Raw genomic sequence first — 23,248 nt, 5'->3', positions numbered from 1 at the left:
GAAACAAATATGATATTTAGCTGAGCAAATCACAAAGTCGAATATTGATTTACGGGGGGGGAGAGAGAACGAAAAGTAGGAGCATGATGAAATGATTGTTCTCCTTCTTGTTGTAGATTGTTTGTTGATTGTTTGGTTACTTTGATGAAACATTCTCGACGTAAAGATGCGAAAAATAAAATGATAACACAAAATAAATTTTCCACTCAAACCTACTAACCAACAAGAATAAGTCTATTTTAACTACTATACATTTAGAATGATTAACGGATTAACAAAGAATTATTGTAATTTGACGTATGTAGATCTTTTTGAAATTTATAAAATTATAATGTGAAAAGAAATGGTGGAGTTGAATTCATCAACTTTTTTATTTTTTGTATGAAAATCTTTCTATTCAATTTCATTTACTCTATAATTAAATATCCATCTATCAGGGGGAAGGGGAAGGGGAAGGGAGATAAGGGGGGATTGTAGATTGTAGATTAAAGAGTAATGAAGTTGATAGGTTTTTTTTTTATTTTGAATATCTGTTATTAGTAATTTTAATAAAAAAAAATCTCTATATCATTATTTTTAAACAAGAAAACTCACACCAAAACTAAAAAAGAAAGATACAATAAATATAAAAACTCAAAGAACTATAAATGGAAGTTTGTTTGTTGTTTGTTTGTTGTTGGTTGGTTGGTTAGGGGGAATTCATTAATTTCGTAACATTTTTTTTTTATCATAATTTTAGAATAATTAAATATTCCATTGAATTTCACGATTATTAATATTAATCAGTTTTAAAATTGAACAAGCTAATTTATCAACATCCATTAATTCATTACCATTAATTAAAAAATCATCATCATCTTCTTCTTCATCATCTTCTGAATTATTATGACCTGCATTTATACAAGAAGAATTATTTATTTCCAGACTACTTATTGAAGTTATTGTTGAATCATATTCAGTTGGTGGTAATGGAGGTAAAATAGTTTGATCATCAATTTGAAAATTCATTTGATTTTCTTCAATAGTTGGAGATTTTAAATCAAAAGTATAATTATAATCAAAATCAATATGAAATTCTCTTGTTGGTACTTGTTGTTGTTGTTGTAATTGTTTGGTAGTATTTATAGGTAGTGAAACTGATTTTGATCTAGCTAAATTATTTAGACTTGAAAAAGTTGAAGAAGAAAATGAATTTGGAGTTGATGAAGTTGAATTAAATCTTCTTGTTGGTGGTAATGGAGGTAATGGTTTTGATTGATGTAATTTTAATTCTTTTCGTAATGATTTTAATTTATTCTTTATTGAATTATGTCGAGAAATACTTGATGTTCTCGACGTCTTACCTGAACTTGTACTTGAATTGGTATTTGAAGTGGTATTATCTAAAGTTAAAGCCATATTATTACTATTACTACTACTATTAAGATGATGATGATATATATATGTGTGGGTATATTTCTCTGTTTCTCTGATAGAAGATGTAGTTATGAGCGAGCGATGATAATGAAAACTAAATAACAATTATGATAATATGAATAATTTTCTATTTTATTAAAAATAAATAAATAAAAAAAAAATCAGGGCGTAGGAATGAATTTTTATATATTTATATCTTGAAAAAGTTCAACTCGATGATGAGGTTGATGTTCCTGTTGTTGTTGTTGTTGTGTGTTTATTGCAATTGTTGTTAAGGGGGGAACAGGAGTGCATTGCCAAATGACACAAAGTCAAAACAAACACAATCACAATAATAAAAAAACGTAAACAACACAAATTTATAACAAAAATAACACAAAACCCAAAGTTATACAACATCCTGCACAGTGGCCGCGGGTGTGTATCACATGTGCACGACCTGGTAATATTAAGAATTGCTTATAGCCTTTTCTTGAAACCAACCTCCCCATTGGTAAATCAACAATAGCTACAACAACAACAACAAGGAGAAGAAGAAGAAGAAGAATCAGCGGTAATCCTTGTTCTGTCATTGGTTGTATTTGAATATCATTACTAGTAAATTAGTCACCGTCATTTAATTCTGTTTACCGTTTCTTACAATAGCAATAGAAGAGCAACAAGAAGAAGATTAATACACACACACATCATCAGTATCAACTATTATATGTAATAGTAGGACTTTGTACATTTTCATGTTTTTTTTAGTAAGAACAAGAACAATAGGGGGCCCCTCCCCATCATCGTCTTTCTAATTTCCTTATTGTTGTTTAAGATTTTCATATGGGATCGTTGGTTTCTTAAAAATGTGTGATGTGTATAGTTTATTCTCATGCTCTACTCTACTCTATTATAGTCAAGTGTATAAAATAAGTTTTTATACTTTATGGGCTCCCTTAACCAAATTTAAACAATGTAAATCCCCATGTCATTCCCATTCCGAAAGAGATATACGGAGAGAAGGAGGGAGAGAGAGAGAGAGTCTGTGTGTGATTTGTATCATTTGGGTCTATTTTTCAGTTTCTAGACTTGCTTAACAATATCTACGCAATAAATTCTAATTCGACACACCGAATTACCGAATTAGGAAAGATCGTTTATGTATACAGCTATACATATGCATACACATTTTGAACAAGTTTGAGTAGTATGTTGTTTATGTCTAAGAGATAATAAATTACCGGAGAAATCAAAGTATTTCCATCGATTCAAAAAAACAATAAACTGTTGATGGGTTCACGATGTTTTAAAATTATACAACTTAACCGAAATGTGACTACAATATGTACAGTATAACCAACCCCTATTTTTCTACTACAGTATATCCAGAATAAATAAATAACTAAATAAATAAAAAAGGGGGCGATTGTTGATAAACCGTTTATTTCAATATTTTCCGTCGGTTATTTGACCGTTGGTCTAAAATTAAAACCGACCAAAAAATAAAAATAGTGTTGGTTTCACATTTTTGATGTAACAGTTGCATTGGATTGTGTTTCTTCAAACCCAAGGGATCAATTTTTTGTTGTTGTTTGTTCTTTTAGAATCATCATTTTTGGTGTTTATTGTTTATAAGATGTGTGTATGAAATAATAGCTGGTCGATTGTCTCTTGTCTATCGATGACATTGATATTATCTCTTAGACACATACGAACTATGAATTTGTAGACATTCCCACACAGACATAGACATACACATATATGATCTAATGAGAAGATCTTGTGAAACAACCCTAGCAATTGTTTGAAATCGTAATGATGAAATACACTAAATAATCACGAGTTGGGGGGAATATTTAGGTTTAGTTTATTGTTTTGAAAAATTCACTATGTTTACACACTTATCATGCAATATAGGATATAGTGGTAGTGATATTTGATCAATTGATATCCCTATACCGTTTCTGCCCTTTTTCAATTATTTTGTTTAACCCATTTCAGTCTTCTCAACATACCATCTCCTCTTTCTTACTTACTTTAAATTGAAAAGTAATACATTGAGGTTGCAACTCATTAACCTTTACCTGTCATGGCAACTTTTACTTTTCATCAACATCGATATCGTCCCACTTCACACTGTAATATAACCCTCGTTGCTTACTAAAACCTTTTTTTTTTTGTTTGTTTGTTTGTCAGAAGGTGATGGATGAAGGAGGGAAGGCTTTGGTTATTGAATAATTAATTAATGCATGCGTCGGAGTTACATTATCTATATTTAACTTCCGAAACAGGCAACTTTGAACAATTCATTACATCATAATAGTAATTCATACATCAAAATAAATAAGAATAACAAGGTTGAATATAAGGATGAAAAAAAAAAAAACCTAATTAATATGTTTCATACTTACTCCACTGTATATATATATATATATCAGAGCTTACTACATCAATTCCATTACGATGATTAAGATCTTATGCATTGAATGAAATTTTTCAATATATAAACAATTGAAACAAAAAAAAAAAAAATAAGCTATATTTATTCAAACTCATACCCGCCGTAATGAACAATACCAAGTCATTATTATGTCCCCCTGAATGAAGGAATGAATGAAACAACAAGGAAAAAGGGGTTGCTTTGTTTGGTCAGGGACTTATTTAGCTTTAGCATCACCAACTTTAGGTGGGAATCCGTTTAATTCAGCACCACTTGCTGATTCACATGTACACCATTGATCTTTTGGAGAATTAGACATAGCTGTTGGAACATGTTTTCCACATCCGAACCAAGTAGCACCTCCACAAATATCACAAGTAGCTGGTTTACACATTTTCTTAAGTTAAATTGAAAGAATAATTAAATTGAATTAAATTGAATTGAATTGAATTTTGGTTGATTATATTCAAAGAAGAACAAGAAATAATAAAAGTTGGAGAAAATTAAATTGTTTAGGAGATCGAGGGAGAAACGATAATTTATACTTCGCCATCCCGCGACCAAAATATCGGATATACGGGCTTTGATCAGCAACAACAACAAAGAAAAAATTGAATAAGCCATGATCAATCAATCAATTAATCAATTCAAAACCCTCAAATTTATATATATATATATACAGCTGTAACATTGATATCAGTATGGATTAATACATACCAGAGTCTATTTGTTTTCTTGTTTAAATATTTGGTTTTCCTTCTCCTGTTCTGCTTTAACTCTTTGTTCTTCTTCTAATCTTAATTCTTTCTCAACATCCATATTCTCTTGAATATTCCATAATTGAGCATACAAACTTTCGGATTGACTCAATAATTCACCATGTGTCCCTTCTTCTTGAACTACACCTTTATTCAAGACAATAATCTTATCGGCATCAGCAATGGTTCGTAATCTATGAGCAATACTAACATTTGTACTATGATCACGTCTAAATATTCCTCGAATTGTTTTCAATAATGCTTGTTCTGTATGAGTATCTAATGCAGATGTGGCTTCATCAAAAAATGTAATTGGTGCTTTCTTTAATAATAATCTTGCCATAGCTAATCTTTGTTTTTCACCACCAGAAATCATCATACCTCTTTCTCCAACAATGGTTTGTACACCATCTGGTAAATCTTTAATAAGTTTATCTAATTGAACTGAATTTATAACTTTATTAATTTCTTCATCACTGGCATCTAATCTACCATATCTTATATTTTCCAATATAGTATCATTAAATAATGGAGTTTCTTGTGGAACAACCCCGATTTTCTTTCTTAATGATTCCAATGAAACTTTAGTTATATCTTGTCCATCAATTAATATTCTACCAGAATCAATATCATAAAATCTAAACACTAATCTCAAAATTGTTGATTTACCACTACCTGAAGGTCCAACAATGGCAACTTTTTTTCCTGCTGGAATAGTAAATGTAGCATTTTTCAAAATTGGACGATCTGGATGATATCCAAATGTAACATTTTCAAATTTAATTTCCCCTGGTAATGTTTCATTTAAAACCAATTGAGGAGCACCTTCAATTTCTTTAATTCTTATAGGTTCACTTTGTAGTTGGAATAAATTCTCCATATCAATTAAAGATTGTTTTAATTCACGATAAACTGAACCCAAGAAATTCAAAGGTACACTTAATTGGAATACCAATTGATTAATTAAAACTAAATCACCAACTGTTAAACTACCATTGGCAACACCTTGACATCCCATATACATCATTGCTGTTAATGCTGACGTGAAAATGAAATTTTGTCCAGAATTTAAAAATGCCAATGAAGTTGCAACTTTAACACTAGCTTGTTGATATTTAGTTAATGATTGATCATATTTATTAGCTTGATAAGCTTCATTATTGAAAATTTTAACACTTTCATAATTAATTAAAGAATCTAATGCAACACTTGCTGCTTTATTATCAGCACTATTTGCTTGACGTCTAAATTTAGTTCTCCAAGCAGTTGTTCTAATAGTGAAAATCGAATAGGCCAACATGGTTGCAAATGTCATAGCAGCAAAAGTAGCACCATAATTATAAGTTAAAATACCACAAACAACAGTAATTTCAAAAGTAATTGGAATTATATGAAATACCATGGCACTTAAAACATAACTAATCCCCTTAGTACCTCTATCAATTGCTCTAGTTAATCCACCAGTTTGTCTAGATAAATGGAAATTTAAATCCATATTTAATAATTTAACAAATGTATTATATGCTACTCTTCTAATTGCCAGTTGGGCAACACTTGCAAATATGGCATTTCTTAATTCTCCAAATAATACTGCTCCAAATCTTGCACCACCATAAGCTAATATTAAACTACCAATAACTGCACTTACTGTACCTACATCCTCAGACCAATTTATATTCATGGCATCAATAATTTCTTTAAAATAAAATGGAACTTGAACATTTAATAATTTAGATGCAATTAATAATGATAATGCTATAATAACACGAATTTTAAAATTAAAATTATCTTTAGGCCATATTGTTTTTAATAATGATTTTATCATAAATGATTCAGAAGTACTAATTTTTCTACCAAATATAGATTGTTGTACTTTTGGCTTGACAATTTGTTGGGAAACATGTTTTGTCTGTGTGAAAAATCTAGAAAATGTTATCCGTTGTTGTGATTGTTGTAGTATTGATCTTCTGATAGTATTAGGTATAAGCCATGATGACGATGATGTAGTAGTAAATTTAGTTGTGGATGTACGAAGTGTACGAAATGGTTGTATTAGTTTAATACTTCGAAACATCACCTCAAAAAAAAGAAAATTAAAGTCTAGGTATGCAAATAAAGGAATTGACTAGAATATATAATAACAAAAGATAATGTAAAGTATCTCTTCTTTAGTGGTTAAAGGTGGTTATGGCCGTTTGAAGTTGGAACTATAGTGGTTATGACGTTGTTTTGTAACAAGATCTCTTTGACTTCTACTACCCGCTATTTATATTTTTTTCTCTCATACTTTCTTTCGCTTTGGTAGACACAACAACAAGACGAAGAAAAAGTGTGGCATTACGCAATCGACGTGGCTCCCGCGCGTTTGTCAATCTGAGCCAATCGAATCTCGGAATTCGGAATCGAAATCGAAATCGAAATCGAAATCTGTTAGTTCACCACGATCACAACACGGAATTAGCAAAAACAACTCATATTTATCAAGAAGATGTAGAAGTAGAAGTAGAAGTATAAATTTATAAAAGCGGACAACTCATAATTGTGTGGGGAGAAACCTAACAGCATAAATCACTCATGGGACTGTATTACCAAACCCCGTTTATTAGGAAATATTACTTGTTTGGGAAATTCATAACGGTGTTTATTTATTTGATTTACTCTCATAATCTAAAAAAACTCTTTACTTAAGTTCATTCAAAGATTCTTCCAAGGCCTTGGTTAATTTGTCAATGTGACCAGCATAAACTGAATAACCCATATGTCCAACTCTGAAATATTTACCAACTAATTTCTTGTGAATACCACCAGCAACAACAAATCCTTTTTCAGATAATTTTTTCAATAAATCAGGACCATTGATGTTTTCTGGGAAATAAACTGCAGTTAAACCATGAGCAGCAACTTGTTTATTAGCTGGAACAATCTTTAATCCGAGACTTTCAACATCACTCTTAAATTTATCAGAAACTTGGGCATGTTTAGCAAATCTTTCATCAATTGATTGACTTAAAATTTCTTCCAAAGATGTTTTCAAAGCTGTGATGGTTTGAACTGCTGGTGTGGCGAAATAAGCACCATTTCCACTTTCATAAGCTTTCATGATTGGAGTCCATCTTTTCAAAGAGGCAAAAAATGTAGTATCTTTAGTCTTGTTCAAAGCTTTGGCTAATGCTCTTTCACTGGCATATAAAACAGATAAACCAGCTGGAACACCAAGAGCTTTTTGAGAAGCGGTTAAAACAAAATCAATACCCCATTTATCAAATTCCAAATCTTCAACACCGATTGAACAAACACCATCAACAACAATCAAAGTTTCTGGAGAAACTTTCTTGACAATTTTACTAATTGCTTCAACATCACTAACAACAGAAGTAGAAGTATCAACATGAGTAATTGTAATAACTTGATATTTTTCCTTCTTCAATTGTTCTTCAATTTTATCCAATGGTACAACATCACCAACTTCAGCAGTAATAACATCAACATCAGCATCATAAACTCTTAAACAATCTGCAAAAGAATCAGAAAAGAATCCAGTACTTAAAACTAAAACTTTTTCACCAGGATTTAATAAATTACTAGCAGCAACATCCCAACCTAAAGTACCAGATCCACTTAAAACATAACCTTGAGTATTAGAATCAGTGGATTTAAACAATTTTCTTAAATTTTGTAAAACTTGTTGAAAAGTAGATACAAATTCTGGTGATGTATGAGCTTGTGAAGGAGTAGCCATTGAAGCTAAAACATCATCAGAAAATTCAATTGGACCTGGAATTAAAGTCAATTTATGTTCTGGTTGTTTATAATGGAAAGACATTCTTGATTGGGTAATTATATTGGTAGAGATTCTTGATTGGTTTTTAAATATTAAATTATTAACTCTTGCAGGTAATAATCTAAACATATAACTCTTGATTAAAGTGGGAAAGTAGAAACCAAGAAGAAGAAGAAGAAGAAGAAGAAGAAGAAGAAGAAGAAGAAATAGAAAGCAAAAAATTTTGGAAAATCACATTGTTGAACTTTTTAGTAGCCGGAGAGATTATTTGTCCACTTCATGGAGCAACGGAAGTTTTTGGCTGTGTGGGATAGTTTTACCGTTTTGGGGTTTAGCGCGGCTTTCATGTTTTTTTCCGTGGGGTAAAAATTAGAGTCATTGACTGAGAGTCATCTTTGTAAACCATGATTGGTTGAAATGCTAACCTCGAGCAATTGGTTAGTTCAGTTGTCCATAGACAGTTATAAGGAGTAATTGAATACATACTAAGTATATAGGAGGTATACAAATGTTGCAACGGGGGAATTTATTTGCCAACAGTCAGACGTCTTACAAAGTGGCAATTTGATGTCATTCAATCACAATAACAATCCCTTATATCTTGATAGATATAACCTATAGTGTTTCTAATTACCCTTACATAAATACCAACCTTGATTATATCTTTCTATTGGTTTAATAATTTTGTTGGATTTTTGTATGAATTTGACTGCAAAAAAAAAGTAATCTTTTGATGTTCGCAAAATTATAAAATTTAAGGAAACAGCATCTCATATGAAAGGTCTAGATTGAAAAGAATAACAATTTAAGTAAACCATTAATTTGTAGAATTTTTCAATTTAACTAAACTTTCTTTTATGAAAAATCAAATACAATTTTGTGTCCTTTTGAAAATCAATGGTTATATTCATGTGGGCGTTTTTTTTTTTTTTTGCATTCACTAATTGATTATTTTGTTATGATTTAATGAAAACCCTGCATTGAAATTAGAACAGGGATGAATAATGGGTCTTTTCTAATTGATTTTCTTCTTTACCCTTCTTTCTGATGTTGAACAGAACTGTTTTCTTTTTGGCTTTCAATTTTTTTTTTTTGTTTAACGTGGTCGGACCCTTATAAACTTGGAAAAATCACTCATTTTTATACTATCATCATCACCTTATTTAGTTTGTTCGGTTTGCTATTTCATTTTTATTACTTACCCATCTACCTTTCTTTTTTTTGATTTAATTATTAAATAAATCAATTAAAAGCTCCTTTAGGCTTTTTTTAAAAAAATTGAAAAATATCAGATACGTTGGATTCAAATCATCATTATCCTACCATCAACATCATTATCAGTCATTACTCCCACTAGAAGAAATAAAGAGGTAAGAATCATCACCCCTCATTATAGGCAAGAATATGTCCATTCAAGAATATATTAGACTTGCATTATTGTTTATACAGAGTATTTTCATTTCCATTCAACAACAAAGGAAAAGCATAATAATAAATTCAATATTAGATACAATTTGTGTTAGGTTATTTCAATTTAGTTTACCTCGAAATGTTATTTTCAATCAAACTTTGCCATTATATATTCTAACCACAATTGGAATCACACCTAACATCCCTACCACAACCACCAACACCATAACTACTACCATCCCTGCTGCAAATACCACCACTACTTCAACTGCCGTAGCAACAGCAACAGCATCAGCGGCAACAACAGCAACAACAACAGCAGTGGCAAATAGTAATAACAATATTGCTACTACAGACAATGCTATATCTGAAACAAATAATGACATTGAAACAACAACTCTGACTACTTTAACAACTACTACAACTAATGCTACTACAAGTACTACCACCACTACTACTCGTGCATCAATAACTACAATTACTAATGAAGATCCAAACAATTCTAGTTCAGATACTGAAAGTGTTGCTCAAGTTAAAGAATTGAAGGAATTAATTAAAGGTAGAGAAGTTTTAACATTTGGTCCTGATGCTTATGGTCAAAGCAATAACAATAATAATAATAATAATGAAAGTGAAATTCTGCCCGAAGTTGCATCAACAACTCCACTGTCATTATCATTAAATGGATTAACAAAATTACTTGATAACGAAGGAAATGAATATTTATTACACCTGAATGGGTTTGTTACTCCCATTATTAAAAATCATGACATTCAAGCAATTGAAAATGCTTCTATGGTTGGTAGTACAATTAATGGTAGACATTTAGTTTTACCTACAAATGCTGCAGGTTCTCCAACAACATTACCATCATCAACAACTACAACTATTGGAACTACAGTGTCATCAATGACAAGTAGAAAAAGAAGAAGATTAAATCAATCACCATATAGAAATTTAACTGTTAGGAATTCTCGTTGTCCTAACAAATTAAAAGAATTTCAAACTCAAGTATTAGAATTGGCTCAATTTTATGGGGATTTAGATTTAGGTACTAATAATAGATTTGGTGAAGTTGATTCAACAACAATAATTATTGGAACCATAAGTCGTTCAAATAGTTCAAAATCAAGTTTTCGTAGTAGCTTGAGAAATAGTTTAGCTAAAGATGATAGTAGTCAGTCATCAAATTCTCCAGCTAGTTTTCAAGTACATAAACGTGGTGATTAAAAATGGCAAAAATGAAAGTTGCCAAGTAAGAACAACAACAACAAGGACAACAACAACAACGGCTGATACTTTACTTTTAAATACTTTGTTTAATTTCTGCTTGGTCTTACAATCATAACTGTACTTTAGAAGAATTTAGTTTTTTTTTTAATAATTTTGAAATATCTTCCCCCCCCCCCCTTTAATTTTTTTTTTTGGTTTATCTAGTTTTCATAATTAAGCCCCATTATCTAGACATATAATTAGATATATACATATATACATATCACCTTCTTTTATTAATCAATTAATGTATACATTTTGTTTTATTATCTGTTTGGTGATAATCTAGAGCGAATTATCGACCGAAGAAAATTACCATTCTCGGTCGGATTTTAATTTTTCGCTTTCTGTCGTTTGATTTATCAAATGCACGGCAAAACATGTCAAACCACTCAAGCTCATCTTAAACGGAACTCACCCATCTATTGATCATCACGATGTCTGAACCATCAGTTAATTCCAAGTTCGTCTCACAACTAGCAACAGTAGAACGTGATTTAAAAGCTAAATTATCTCAAGATGAATCAGTGAGAGTGTTTAAAATAACAAAAAATGATTCCATCAAAAATAAAGTAGAAGCAATTTTGAAATTTATTGGAGATAATGAAATAGTACTTCTAGGTGGTGTATCCAATGGTGCTGCTAAACTAATAGCCATTACAGAAATTGTCAAACAGAAAGAACAACAATTATTTCAATACAATACACTTTTAAAAATCGAAAGTACAACAAATCCAAACCATAAGAATAAACCAGATGTTGATAGCAAGACTCAAGATGAAGTGTCACTGGAAAAGAAAGTTTTAGAAGAGATCAACGGTCCCAAAGTGTTTACGTTACCTTCAATGTATATTCTTTTAACTAAGAAGGACATTCTTGAAGGCATCGACATGATGAGCTGGACCAAACAGAAAACATCATAAGATGTAAATCATTATTATATAGATTAACCAACAATTAATAGAATATTTGATAAGAGAAATGCAATTAGTTCAGGATGTACCTATTTGAAATTGTAGCAGTTCATATGTTGTTGTTGTTTCTGATTTATTGATTGGCGCACACATTTGTTGTGACACCAACCAATGAGATTCCAGACAACAATAATTTCTCACCTCCAAATGTAAAATCGTAAGATGAAAAAAAAAAGAGAATAAAAAGTTACCACTGAGAAATTGAAAGTTTTTCCTTTTACCTATCTTTTATCTATAAGGAAAAACCATCTACACAAACTATTCATAATGCCAGTCGATCCAGCTACTTTTAAATTCGATACTCCTCAATTCGACCCAAGATTCCCAAACCAAAACCAATCTAAACATTGTGCTCAAGCTTATGTTGATTACCACAAATGTGTTAATGTCAAAGGTGAAGAATTTGAACCATGTAAAATTTTCTTCAAAACTTTCACTTCATTATGTCCATTAGATTGGGTTGAAAAATGGGATGATCAAAGAGCTGCTGGTAAATTCCCAGTTAACTTGGATGCTTAATTTCAATTGTCAAAGTAACAAACATACATTCACTGAAAGATGTTTCTTTCCATATTGTTTAGCTTGTCATTTATCCTTTGTTCAAATGTTTTTGTTTAGTTAACGGGTTTATTAATCAACACTCCCCGTCCCCCCTTTAGTTTTTTTTATATTTGATACATATTCAATCATGGTATTTTCAAATACACAATTTAAAAATAAAAAAGAGAAAATGTTTAAAGTTATCTCTAGTTTGCATACGAAATAATGATTTAATATTAATTGTAGAAATCACCAAAAATCATCCTCTACATAATTTATATTACTTTGAGTTTGAGATTGATTATCAGCCGCAAACAAATCAGCATATGGATCAGATTTATTCTTTTTCTGAGTTTCATATTGTTTAGCCAAATCTTTAGCTTCTTTTTCTTCTTGTTTTCTTTCCATTGCAATTTCTCGAATCAATTGTTCTTGACCAGTTATAAACTCATCTGTTGGGATTTCACGTTTAGTTTTATTCAATTTATTTATTATAGCATTTTCCTTTTTTGCAACATTAACTCTCTTGACCAATTTTGGGTTTTTAAATGTAACAGTTCCTATATCCATTGAACCATCAGTATGTAAATTCTCTACCGGAGTATAGATAATCGTCACGTTATTAAGTTTATTTCCCTTTATGGAATTTGCCTTAGTTAGTTGTGCCATTTGTGTTAATAAATCTTCTTCAATCAGGAATTTTTCAAAAGATTTGAATGATTTAATTTGTTCTTTAGTTAATTGTAAATAAATATGAGCTGATGATAATTTATCAACATGAAACCAAATGTTTTTTGGATGTGAATGTTTAATTAATGGATCATTTTCAATTTTATCCCTACCCATATAGATAGTTGCTTCTGTAGTATCCTCATCTAATGCAAAATCAGAATATTCATTTCCTCCTTGTGATACTTTAGCTGTAAAATAATAGACCATGATGGGGATGAGTTTGGTAAGGCTAGTGATTGACACAAGAGAAGAGAGATGGATCTCGATGCTACTATTTTTTTTTCTCCGTCCTATAATTCAGAACATGGAAGCGTGTTGGTTGTCAAATGGTAGGCAACGACAAAAATGGTAAAGAAAACCTGAGATGACTGTTTCATAGGCGAATATGCCATACTTAGAACATAAGACCTTGAACTAGTAGTTGCATTGTCAAATTGCTGAATGGCTGAGCACAATTATGTGTAACTGTGGTGGGAACTACCATCATTTGTGTCCTAACAAGATTGATCGTTGGATCAAAGTACTACCGCCTGCATTCACACACATATATGAACATTGTACCAATCGCTTACTGGTTAAATAGTACCTGGGTATCTGCTTCTCTTCTTTGATGATGATATTTAATGTTGATAGTTGATAGTTGCCAGTTGCAAAACTGAAAAACCACCTTTGTTTGGCTGTTTGTCTTATTGGGCCAAGCTGCACTACCTGCTGAATCAACACAAGGAAAATTTTTTTTTCTCTCTCTCTCTCTTTGACTCTCACACATTTGTTTTGGCCACTCAAGGAAAATTTCTCTTCTTTTTTAAATCAATAACCCATTCTCTAATACAACTTTCTTGAAGCCATATTTAATTAATCAATTAATAGAAGAGAAAAAGAACCTCGGCATATTTGTATATTTGACTACTGATTAGATCTTATATACCTATTGAGAATATTGCAAATAATAAAAAAAAGAACACCAACTGAAAGAACTCCGATTTGTCGAATTTGTTTTTATCTATTATACAATTCAACGGATATACAAGTGTGTTTCAAATTAATTCATACATCACTTATAAGAGAGACATCACTTTGACGAATCACGAAATCAATTGTGAATCTTTAATTTATTTAATAATTTAAATTTTATTATTATCGTGTCTTCTACATCACCAAAAAACAGCCCAAAGGGCAAGCAAATCCCACAACAAGCGCAAAAGAAAGAGCCATCCTATCAAATAGAGGACCCAGAATTAACAAAAGCTATCATCAATCAATTATCTATCTTAGTTACCACTGTTGATAAAGAAAACTTGGAATCAAACTTTAAACAGATTAGATTTATATTAGCTAAACAAATCAACAACCCTATTGTAATCAACAACTATTACGAAAAGCTTGTCAATTTACTTAGATTCACCAACTTTTCCAACACAGAGTATTTAACCCCTATTGAACAATTATTTGCCAAAGAGTTAGAGTGTACTGCTAAAGACTTAAATTATTTGGAATTGTTATTTATCCATTTAGCTAACTTATTTGAAAGTAAACGTATCGATACTATCGCATTTGTCAAAAGATTCAATTGTGAATCCATTTTATCATTTATATTATTAGTTAGATTTGTTGATAAATCATCTAACGACCAAGTCCATTCATATCTTAAGGAAAACTCATTCAATTTACTTAAATTATTAAGAACTAGAGAATTCCCAACTAATTACAATTGGTCATTACTTTTGGATTATATCTTAAATACTCCATTTTTCCCATTCATCCATAAATTATTGACTTTAAGTTCATTACAAGCATTCAAATTAACCATCCAACCAATTAATAAATTTTATCAAAATATCTTAAAAATGTCGTTCAAAGAATTATTAATAGAAATCGGTCCAGAAAATTTGTTGCCAGAAAAATTATTACCAAGCTTGTTGGAAATCAAACCAAATGAAATAGACCAAGGTATAGCTTTAATATTGGCAGAAATATTGATTCCTGGCTCACAAGGATTGTCACAAGGATTGACATTTGTCAATACATTACCAGAAGCCAACGCCAAAGGTGCACAATTACAAGCATGTTTCAAAGCTATTGAAAGCTCAGGGAAATTTAACGTAAATTGGTATGAAGTATTTAATTATGTACATCAATATTTATTTGACTCATCACAAAGAGACATACAACCTTCAGTTATCAGTGTCACTCAATTTTTATCATCCTTAGATTTCAAGCAAGAACCAATTGATATATTTTTGAATTATGAATGGTGGTTTAACAAGACCTTATTGTACATATTGCATTCACTGGACGCCTCCCAAGGTGGTTATGATATTTCATTGCTGAATCATTTAGCATACTGTTTTGATGAAGATAAGAATATCCCACAAACTAGAAGAAATATTTTGAAGTTCATCAATGTGGGTAAATTAGAGCTTCAAGTAATTACCAAGATCCAACAACAACAACAACACCAGCAATTGAGTGAACAAGATAGAAAATTAAACCCATTTTTGAACCAACTTTTTGAACACGACTATCGTGTTTTCCCAGAGTATATCTTGGCTGCGGCATTGACTGTTCTTGACAAGACTCAATTTATTAACGATTTAATTGATACTTTATTTTATTTATTGGTTGACAGTGCTAGTCCTGCTTTACCAAAGGTTATTCGTTTACTCATGGAATCTGGTTTAGCTTCTACCAAGTTATGTGACTATTACAAGAGCAGAAAAACCGTAGATGCTGCTGATAAGGTTTTATCCTTAGCTTCTACTGTTGGAATTACTCAAGATGTATTGGATGTTTTCTGGGCAAGCGACTTGAAATTGGCCGTTAAACTTTTGATAGAATCAAGCCTTTTCGGCTACGAATTTAAATCTGTTATTGAAGCTAAACTCAATGATCCACAACTCAAGCCATCTGTTTACCAAGCGTTGGCTGATGCATTGGATGAACGTGTCCAAAAGGACTATGAACGTGGTCAACAAGTACAACAAGCACAGCAACTTCAACCACAACAAGTTTTACCTCCTCATAGAGTGTTGAAGGTGCCAGTGGTTTACTACTTGCTTGAAAAGATCAAATCAAGTAATGGTGTCATTGATGCTAAAAAGTTGAAGAATCTTCAATTATTGTTGTTGACTACTTATCCAAGATTGATTAATTTCGGTAATGGTCACGACGAAGCAATCTTGGCCAATGAAGAGAAGTCTCCATTTTTCACCCCTAATGTTGAAGTGGAAATGAAATCCTATTACTCCAAGATGTACAACAAGGATCTTGAAATAAAAGAAATCGTGGATATGTTGACACAAATGAAATCTAGTGATGATCCACATAGTCAAGATGTTTTTGCTTGTATGATTCATTCATTATTGGACGAGTATAAATTCTTTGCCGAATATCCATTGTCAGCATTGGCATCAACTTCTTTGTTATTTGGTGCACTTTTGGAAAAGGATTTGATTCAAGGTACTACCTTGACAGTTGCCTTGAATTTCATTTGGGAATCTTGTAATCAACCCCAAGATTCACATCTTTTCAAGTTTGCAGTACAATCATTGTACAATTTCAAGTCCAGATTGCACGAGTATCCAATTTATTGTAAACATTTATTGGAGTGCCGTTCATTGTCAGCTCATGCGAAGATGTACCAAATTGTTAAAGATGCGGCGAATGGTATTCCTTGCCCTACAGGAGGAGCTGCTCCTACCCAGACCTCAACACCAGATGTGGGACCGAAATATCAATCTATTAACTATGTTGATAGAACCATTGGTTATGCTCCTCAAGAGGAACCACAAGAAGCTATCAGGGACAAATTGTTGTTTAGTGTTAATAATATGACTGGTGATAACTTGAGATTGTCTGAAATTCAAGAGGTTTTAACTGAGAGTTACTTTGCATGGTTTTCCAATTATTTGGTTTCTGATAGAGCCAAAGCAGAACCAAACAACCATGAATTATATGCGAAATTAGTCAAGTCATTGAATAACCCAATTTTCTTTGAATACGTGATGAATATCTCCTTGAGAGAAGTCGATCATATTATCCGGAATTTCAAGGATTCCAGAAATGAAAGAAATCAATTGAAAAATTTGGGTGCTTGGTTGGGTAGAATCACATTAGCTAATGACAAACCATTGAGACGTGATTATATTGCATTGAAATTTTTATTAGTTGAAGCTTATGATTTTAAATCCTTGCCTTTAATCATTCCATTTGTTTGTAAGATTTTAGACCAAGCTCAGTATTCCAAGGTCTTCAAACCACCAAACCCATGGGTTTTGGGTGTCATGAAGGTTTTGGCTGAATTGTATGATTGTGCAGACTTGAAATTGCAATTGAAATTTGAAATTGAAGTTTTGTTGAATTCATTTAATATGAAGGTCAAAGATATTGATCAAAGTACATTGATTAGAACCCATAATCCAGATCCAACTGCATTGGCTACCATGTTTGGTATCAATGATCAATCTGTCAGTTTGGCTAATGAAATTGCTAAGTTATCCTTAGAAGCTGCTCAACCAATTAATTCAATCCAAGCTCCATTCCCTCAACAACCACAACAAACACTCGAATCCAAACAATTTCCAGGTGTCACCCAACCTCAATTACAATCTCTATTGCAACAGCAACAACAACAGCCACAGCAGCAAATGCTCTTGCAACAGCAGCAACAACAACTTCCACAACAACAAATCCAACAACCTCAACAATCAGCAGAACCTACATTGGACACCAGTTTCAGTACATTAGTTGGAAACTCTATTTTCATTCAAAATGCTAATTTAAGAAGAGCTTTCCAAGCGTCATTATCAAGAGCTGTTAGAGAATGTGCTGTTCCAATTTTAAATAGACTTTCAGAAACTGTTGTCACCACTACTGAAGCTTTAATCAGAAAGGATTTTGCTACCGAACGTGATGTGAACAAATTACGTAAGAGTTATCAAAAGTTGGCTTTACAATTGTCACATTCTATGGTCTTGTGCAGTGGAAGAAAGTTGTTAGCCGAAACTATTGAAGCTACCATGTTGCAATTATTGGGTAACAATCCAAATGAGATTCCAATTATAGAATTGAACAATGCTATTCAAGCTAATGTTGGATTATGTGTTGACATTGTTGATAGAATTGCCGCTGAAAATATTTCAGAAATCATTGATGAGAAGATGCAAAAGTATGTTTTCTTGCGTGAACAACATAATGCAATTCATCCAAATGAACCATTCATAGAAGAAGGTGCAACTGAATATTCCTTGAGATTACCAGATCCGTTAGGTTTGGCAGTTAATGGGTTGAGTGGACAACAATTGAGAATTTATGATCATTTTGGTGAAACTAGAGTTGACGATGGTATTCCGGCTCCAGCTCCACCTGGTTCTATTCCTACCCAACCACAAGCACAACCTCAACACCCACAAGCTCAGCAGTTACCGTTGACTCAACAACAACAACCTCAACAGCCACAATTACAGCAAGATCTTCAACAAGGTATTCCAGAGGATGTCATCTCGTTCGAGCAATTGTTTGCGGCAATTACTTCTAATTGTGACAAGGCTATTCAATTACTTGCTGAAGTTACTGAAACTAAGTTGTCCGACTTACCACCAAATCATCCAATCACAGCTGCTTTGACACAAGCATTACTTATTGCTCAAAGTAATGCAATTAAATTTCCTGAATTGTTATTGAAGGCTGCTCAATATGCTGTTAATTGTTTATTTACTCAAACTCACGAGAATCCAATGAGTAACGAGATTTATGTTGTAATTTTAGACAAGTTGTGTGAATACTCACCATCTACGGCTAAGGATGTCACTTGGTGGTTAGTTCACTCTTCTGATCAACGTAAATTTAATATGCCAGTTATATTTTCTTTATTGAAGGTTCAATTGATCCAACCAATTAAATTAGATGCTTCTATTGGCAGATTAATAAAGGAAACAAACAGTCCTGTCCTTGTCAAGTTTGCTGCATCATTATTGGAGAATGTTTTCAGTGCACAGGATATGCGTCCTATTGCTTTGAGATCAGAGTTTGCTAACACCTTAAATGCATTGAGTAATTATAAAGGAAATGAACAGGATGAAGAACATAAAGAAGCCAAAATGGCAGTTGATAAATTGTTTAATGTTTTGAATTCTGCAGCACCTGCTTCTAATCAATTGTATGCTCAATTAGGTTATGTTTTTGCCGAGTGGGTAAGATTATTGACTCATGGCGATGAAGCAACTCATCAATTGCAAGTTGAATTTGTTAAAGGCTTGATTGAATCAGGAATTTTGAAGAATCCTGAGAATTTGAAGACATTCTTTAAAGCTGCTATTGATATATCTGTTACTTCATTTGCTGCCGAACATGAATTAAGAGCAAGAACCCAACACGAATGTTATTTGGCAGTTGATACTTTGGCCATGTTGATTGTTAGAATTGTTTTGTTGATTGAGGATAGCAAACAAGCCATTGATTATTTGAAAAAGATTTTGGGTATAATTACCGTGAACTTGATTAATGATCATGAAACCTCGAAGGCTAATTGGAATGAACGTGCTTACTATAGATTTTCCTCGTCATTATTGGCAACTTGGGCAGATGCTTCTGTGTTGGATGACGAAGCTACTACAGCTTTAGATTCCGATTTTTATAAATACATCGGTGAATTATTTAATGCATTACAACCAATTGTTTTGCCTGGTTTTACTTTTGCCTGGGTTTCATTGATTGCTCATCGTATGTTTTTGCCTAAACTTTTGGAAATGCCAGATAAGGAAGGATATGCTGTATTGACGAAATTATTAAGTTCTGCTTTGAAGTTCCAAGAAATTTACGGTAGTAAACAACAGCAACAACTTTTACAGCAGCAAAAACAAGAACAACAACAGGAACAAGATTCTGACTTTCAGGGCCAATCAAAGACAGAACCACCAAGTCCAGAGGCCACAGCTGTTGTTTACAAATCCATCTGCAGAATATTCATTGGGTTATTACATGATTATCCAGAGTTTTTAGTTGAATGTCATTACCAATTGATAACTGCAATTCCAAGAGGATATATTCAATTGAGAAATATTGTTTTGTCTGCAACTCCAAAGGAAGTTAACGTTCCAGATCCTTTTACTCAAGGTTTGAAAGTTGAAAGATTACCAGAGATTAATGAGCCGCCTGTTGTGTATTATAAACCAGTCGAAGATTTAGGTAAAATTGGTTTGAAGAAACCAGTCGAAAACTTTTTAAGAATTCCGGCTCCGGGTTTAATGAGAACTATTTATAATGGGTTAAAGTTGAACCAACCAAAAGAAGTTAATGATTTAGGATATGAAGAAACTATTAATTTCAATATCAAATTGATCAATGCTTTGGTATTGCATGTTGGCATTTCAAGTGTTGCTGATAGATTACCAAATAACCGTGGCTTTAATACCAAATCATCCCAAGTTTCATTGTTGGTTGATTTGATGAATCATGGTAATTCCGAGTTCAAGTACCATTTGATCAATGCCATTGCCAATCAATTGAGATATCCAAACAGTCATACTCATTGGTTTATTGGTATTATATTACATTTTTTCAGTAACAATAACATTTGGAACACTCCGGCTAATAAATTGGTGGTACAAGAGATCATAACCAGAGTGTTATTAGAAAGAAGAATTAGTAATAAACCACATCCATGGGGGTTGACAATATTGTTTACGGAATTGGTGAAGAATGCTGATTACGGATTTTTTGATCTTCCATTTGTGCAAGATTCAATTGAAGAGATCAAGAATATTTTTAATGTTTTAAGTGTTAATGTCAAAGGATCGACTCCTTGAGATGATACGATATTACACTGTTATATATAAGTAAATTTTTAATGAGAATGAATATGTACTAGAGTTAATTAATGTATATTAAAATGATGTATGTATATTAGTAAATCCGTTGTAGAATTACTGAAGGGAAGGGCAATCTCTTGTGACATAAGTAAAACTTTCAATTTCCGAGTTACGACAATATAGATTGGTTAGGTGCGTGTACTGATGCACAAAATATTTGTCGTGCAAAAGTGTCAATTTAGGTTTTTTTTTTTTTGTTGTTGTTACAGTGAAGAATAAATTAATGGCTGTGAGTGAGTGAGTAAGTAAGTAAGTAAGTAAGAAGTAACATTAAAGTAGACGGATAATTTTCTCAGAAATTACAAACAAGGAAAAATTCAAAATAATTTGTGATTTATTTCAACAATTTATTCAATCAACCAGATCTACTATTTGCCAATAATTAGAATAACACAAGGATGTCCCGTGTCAAGAGAATTGCCAAAGAATTAGAAGAATGTCGTCAAGACACTCAATCAGGAGTTTCATTGAGTTTAAATAATGAAAATGATTTAACACATTTAACTGGTGTTTTTAAAGGACCTCCAGGTACACCATATGAAGGAGGACTTTTTCAAGTTGCTATAGATATTCCACAAGAATATCCTTTTAAACCACCACAAATGAAATTTATTACTAAAATTTATCATCCAAATATTTCTTCAGTTACTGGAGCTATTTGTTTAGATATTTTAAAAGATGCTTGGACTCCAATCTTAACTTTGAAATCAAGTTTGATTTCTTTACAAAGTTTATTACAATCACCTGAACCTAATGATCCACAAGATGCTGAAGTTGCTAAACATTATTTAAGTAATAAACCAGGATTTGAAGAAACTGCTGCTTATTGGACTAAAATTTATGCTAATGATGGTAGTGCTGATGGTAATACTAAATTAAGTGATTCAGCCTTATATGGTATTGATGATGAAATTGTTACTCAATTTGAAAATATGGGATTCCCAAGAGATAAAACTATTGAAGTTTTAAGAAGAATGGGTGTTAAAAGTTTTAAAGGTGTTGGCAATAAAAGTGATTTAGAAAACAAGATCTTAGAAGAGTTATTACGAGAATGTCAATAAATGATCATGTTGACGGGTTGGTTCCCGTTTTCAATTGACTAGTTGTTACTATTATCTGTATTTTATTCTTCACTCAATATAACCTTATATATATATATATAAATATCATTTGCATTTATAGTGTATACATTCTCTGTTGAATAAATATGGAAAGTTGATTACAACCACTGGTTTAATAGAAAAGAAAAAGGGTCATCTTAAGATGATCAATTGTAGAAAGGTGATAGTGTTCATAAACCCTTAAATTACTGGTCACTGTCATTATGTAATCTCTTTCTCATACAGAGCAACCTAACCATGTTTTTTGGAGGGCGATTTATTTCATGACGGAAATGTGGTTGCAATACCTGATGAATAATACAAGGATTCTTACACTTTTATGAGCCCACTTCCTTTATTTTTTTTGATCACTCCAATCAAGTCATGAAGAATCAATCATAAATGATTGCTATTATTATCATGATAAGGCCAACTATCTGATGTTGTACCATTCAACATGATCCATCAATCATCATCTGTTGTCGGTGGTGGTAAAACCGGATATGTGAGGTTGGTAATGTGAGAGTTTCCTGCATCCAAAAGAGGTTGTTGTCTCACTGTCAGTTGATCCCTCTCCTCTGTTTTTGTCTCACAGAAGAAAAAAAAAAAAAAAAAAGCCCAAAGAAAATTTTTCATTCTTTGGTTGTAAACGCAAAAGGGAGACAGCCAGACAGCCAGACAGCCAGAAGAGAGTGAGAGAGATCACCAAAAAAAAAAAAAAAAAAAAAAATTCAAATCCATTTAATCAAACCAAAAGGTTATCAGGAATAGATCTACCAACTACACTTGACTTACTTCTTATCCCCTTGTTGTTAATTTCAGTGGATACTTTGGATCTATCAGATTCGTGCCTTTTCTTTTTTTAATATTTGCCATTACCCTTTTTTTTGTATTCATTCAATATTCCTTGTATATTTTTCTCAATCCGTTTTTATTTGCACTTCATTTAATTTTTATTTTTTCAATATCATATTGGAC

The 23,248-nt window shown here is 31.9% G+C and overlaps 10 protein-coding genes across 10 annotated transcripts; 5 read left to right on the top strand and 5 right to left on the bottom strand. All coding sequences in view use genetic code 12, as the record gives it.

Moving 5' to 3' along the window:
- Nucleotides 1-744: 744 nt before the first annotated feature.
- On the bottom strand, nucleotides 745-1,398 carry CTRG_02768 (uncharacterized protein; the record flags this gene model as incomplete). The annotated part of the gene is made up of 1 exon (XM_002548425.1): nucleotides 745-1,398. One exon carries the CDS (start codon nucleotides 1,396-1,398, stop codon nucleotides 745-747), a length of 654 nt encoding a protein of 217 aa, XP_002548471.1.
- Nucleotides 1,399-4,052: 2,654 nt separating this feature from the next.
- Nucleotides 4,053-4,229, bottom strand: CTRG_02767 (uncharacterized protein; the record flags this gene model as incomplete). Its single annotated transcript, XM_002548424.1, has 1 exon — nucleotides 4,053-4,229. One exon carries the CDS (start codon nucleotides 4,227-4,229, stop codon nucleotides 4,053-4,055), a length of 177 nt encoding a protein of 58 aa, XP_002548470.1.
- A 329-nt stretch (nucleotides 4,230-4,558) lies between these two features.
- On the bottom strand, nucleotides 4,559-6,667 carry ATM1 (ATP-binding cassette Fe/S cluster precursor transporter; the record flags this gene model as incomplete). The annotated part of the gene is made up of 1 exon (XM_002548423.1): nucleotides 4,559-6,667. The coding sequence occupies one exon, from the start codon at nucleotides 6,665-6,667 to the stop codon at nucleotides 4,559-4,561; it is 2,109 nt and encodes a 702-aa protein (XP_002548469.1).
- Nucleotides 6,668-7,273: 606 nt separating this feature from the next.
- Nucleotides 7,274-8,503, bottom strand: CTRG_02765 (pyridoxal-phosphate-dependent aminotransferase family protein; the record flags this gene model as incomplete). The annotated part of the gene is made up of 1 exon (XM_002548422.1): nucleotides 7,274-8,503. The coding sequence occupies one exon, from the start codon at nucleotides 8,501-8,503 to the stop codon at nucleotides 7,274-7,276; it is 1,230 nt and encodes a 409-aa protein (XP_002548468.1).
- A 1,275-nt stretch (nucleotides 8,504-9,778) lies between these two features.
- CTRG_02764 (uncharacterized protein) lies at nucleotides 9,779-11,014 on the top strand (the record flags this gene model as incomplete). Its single annotated transcript, XM_002548421.1, has 1 exon — nucleotides 9,779-11,014. One exon carries the CDS (start codon nucleotides 9,779-9,781, stop codon nucleotides 11,012-11,014), a length of 1,236 nt encoding a protein of 411 aa, XP_002548467.1.
- Nucleotides 11,015-11,493: 479 nt separating this feature from the next.
- Nucleotides 11,494-11,979, top strand: CTRG_02763 (uncharacterized protein; the record flags this gene model as incomplete). Its single annotated transcript, XM_002548420.1, has 1 exon — nucleotides 11,494-11,979. The coding sequence occupies one exon, from the start codon at nucleotides 11,494-11,496 to the stop codon at nucleotides 11,977-11,979; it is 486 nt and encodes a 161-aa protein (XP_002548466.1).
- A 318-nt stretch (nucleotides 11,980-12,297) lies between these two features.
- CTRG_02762 (cytochrome c oxidase subunit VIb) lies at nucleotides 12,298-12,549 on the top strand (the record flags this gene model as incomplete). Its single annotated transcript, XM_002548419.1, has 1 exon — nucleotides 12,298-12,549. One exon carries the CDS (start codon nucleotides 12,298-12,300, stop codon nucleotides 12,547-12,549), a length of 252 nt encoding a protein of 83 aa, XP_002548465.1.
- Nucleotides 12,550-12,819: 270 nt separating this feature from the next.
- CTRG_02761 (uncharacterized protein) lies at nucleotides 12,820-13,509 on the bottom strand (the record flags this gene model as incomplete). Its single annotated transcript, XM_002548418.1, has 1 exon — nucleotides 12,820-13,509. One exon carries the CDS (start codon nucleotides 13,507-13,509, stop codon nucleotides 12,820-12,822), a length of 690 nt encoding a protein of 229 aa, XP_002548464.1.
- Nucleotides 13,510-15,149: 1,640 nt separating this feature from the next.
- Nucleotides 15,150-21,107, top strand: CDC39 (CCR4-NOT core subunit; the record flags this gene model as incomplete). The annotated part of the gene is made up of 1 exon (XM_002548417.1): nucleotides 15,150-21,107. The coding sequence occupies one exon, from the start codon at nucleotides 15,150-15,152 to the stop codon at nucleotides 21,105-21,107; it is 5,958 nt and encodes a 1,985-aa protein (XP_002548463.1).
- A 461-nt stretch (nucleotides 21,108-21,568) lies between these two features.
- CTRG_02759 (E2 ubiquitin-conjugating protein) lies at nucleotides 21,569-22,231 on the top strand (the record flags this gene model as incomplete). Its single annotated transcript, XM_002548416.1, has 1 exon — nucleotides 21,569-22,231. The coding sequence occupies one exon, from the start codon at nucleotides 21,569-21,571 to the stop codon at nucleotides 22,229-22,231; it is 663 nt and encodes a 220-aa protein (XP_002548462.1).
- Between the last annotated feature and the right edge of the window lie 1,017 nt (nucleotides 22,232-23,248).

This window comes from Candida tropicalis, assembly GCF_000006335.3.
Source record: "Candida tropicalis MYA-3404 genomic scaffold supercont3.3, whole genome shotgun sequence".
Classification (NCBI taxonomy): Eukaryota; Fungi; Ascomycota; class Pichiomycetes; order Serinales; family Debaryomycetaceae; genus Candida; species Candida tropicalis.
The sequence above is the reverse complement of the archived record's forward strand: the minus strand, read 5'-3'. Positions and strand labels throughout refer to the sequence as shown.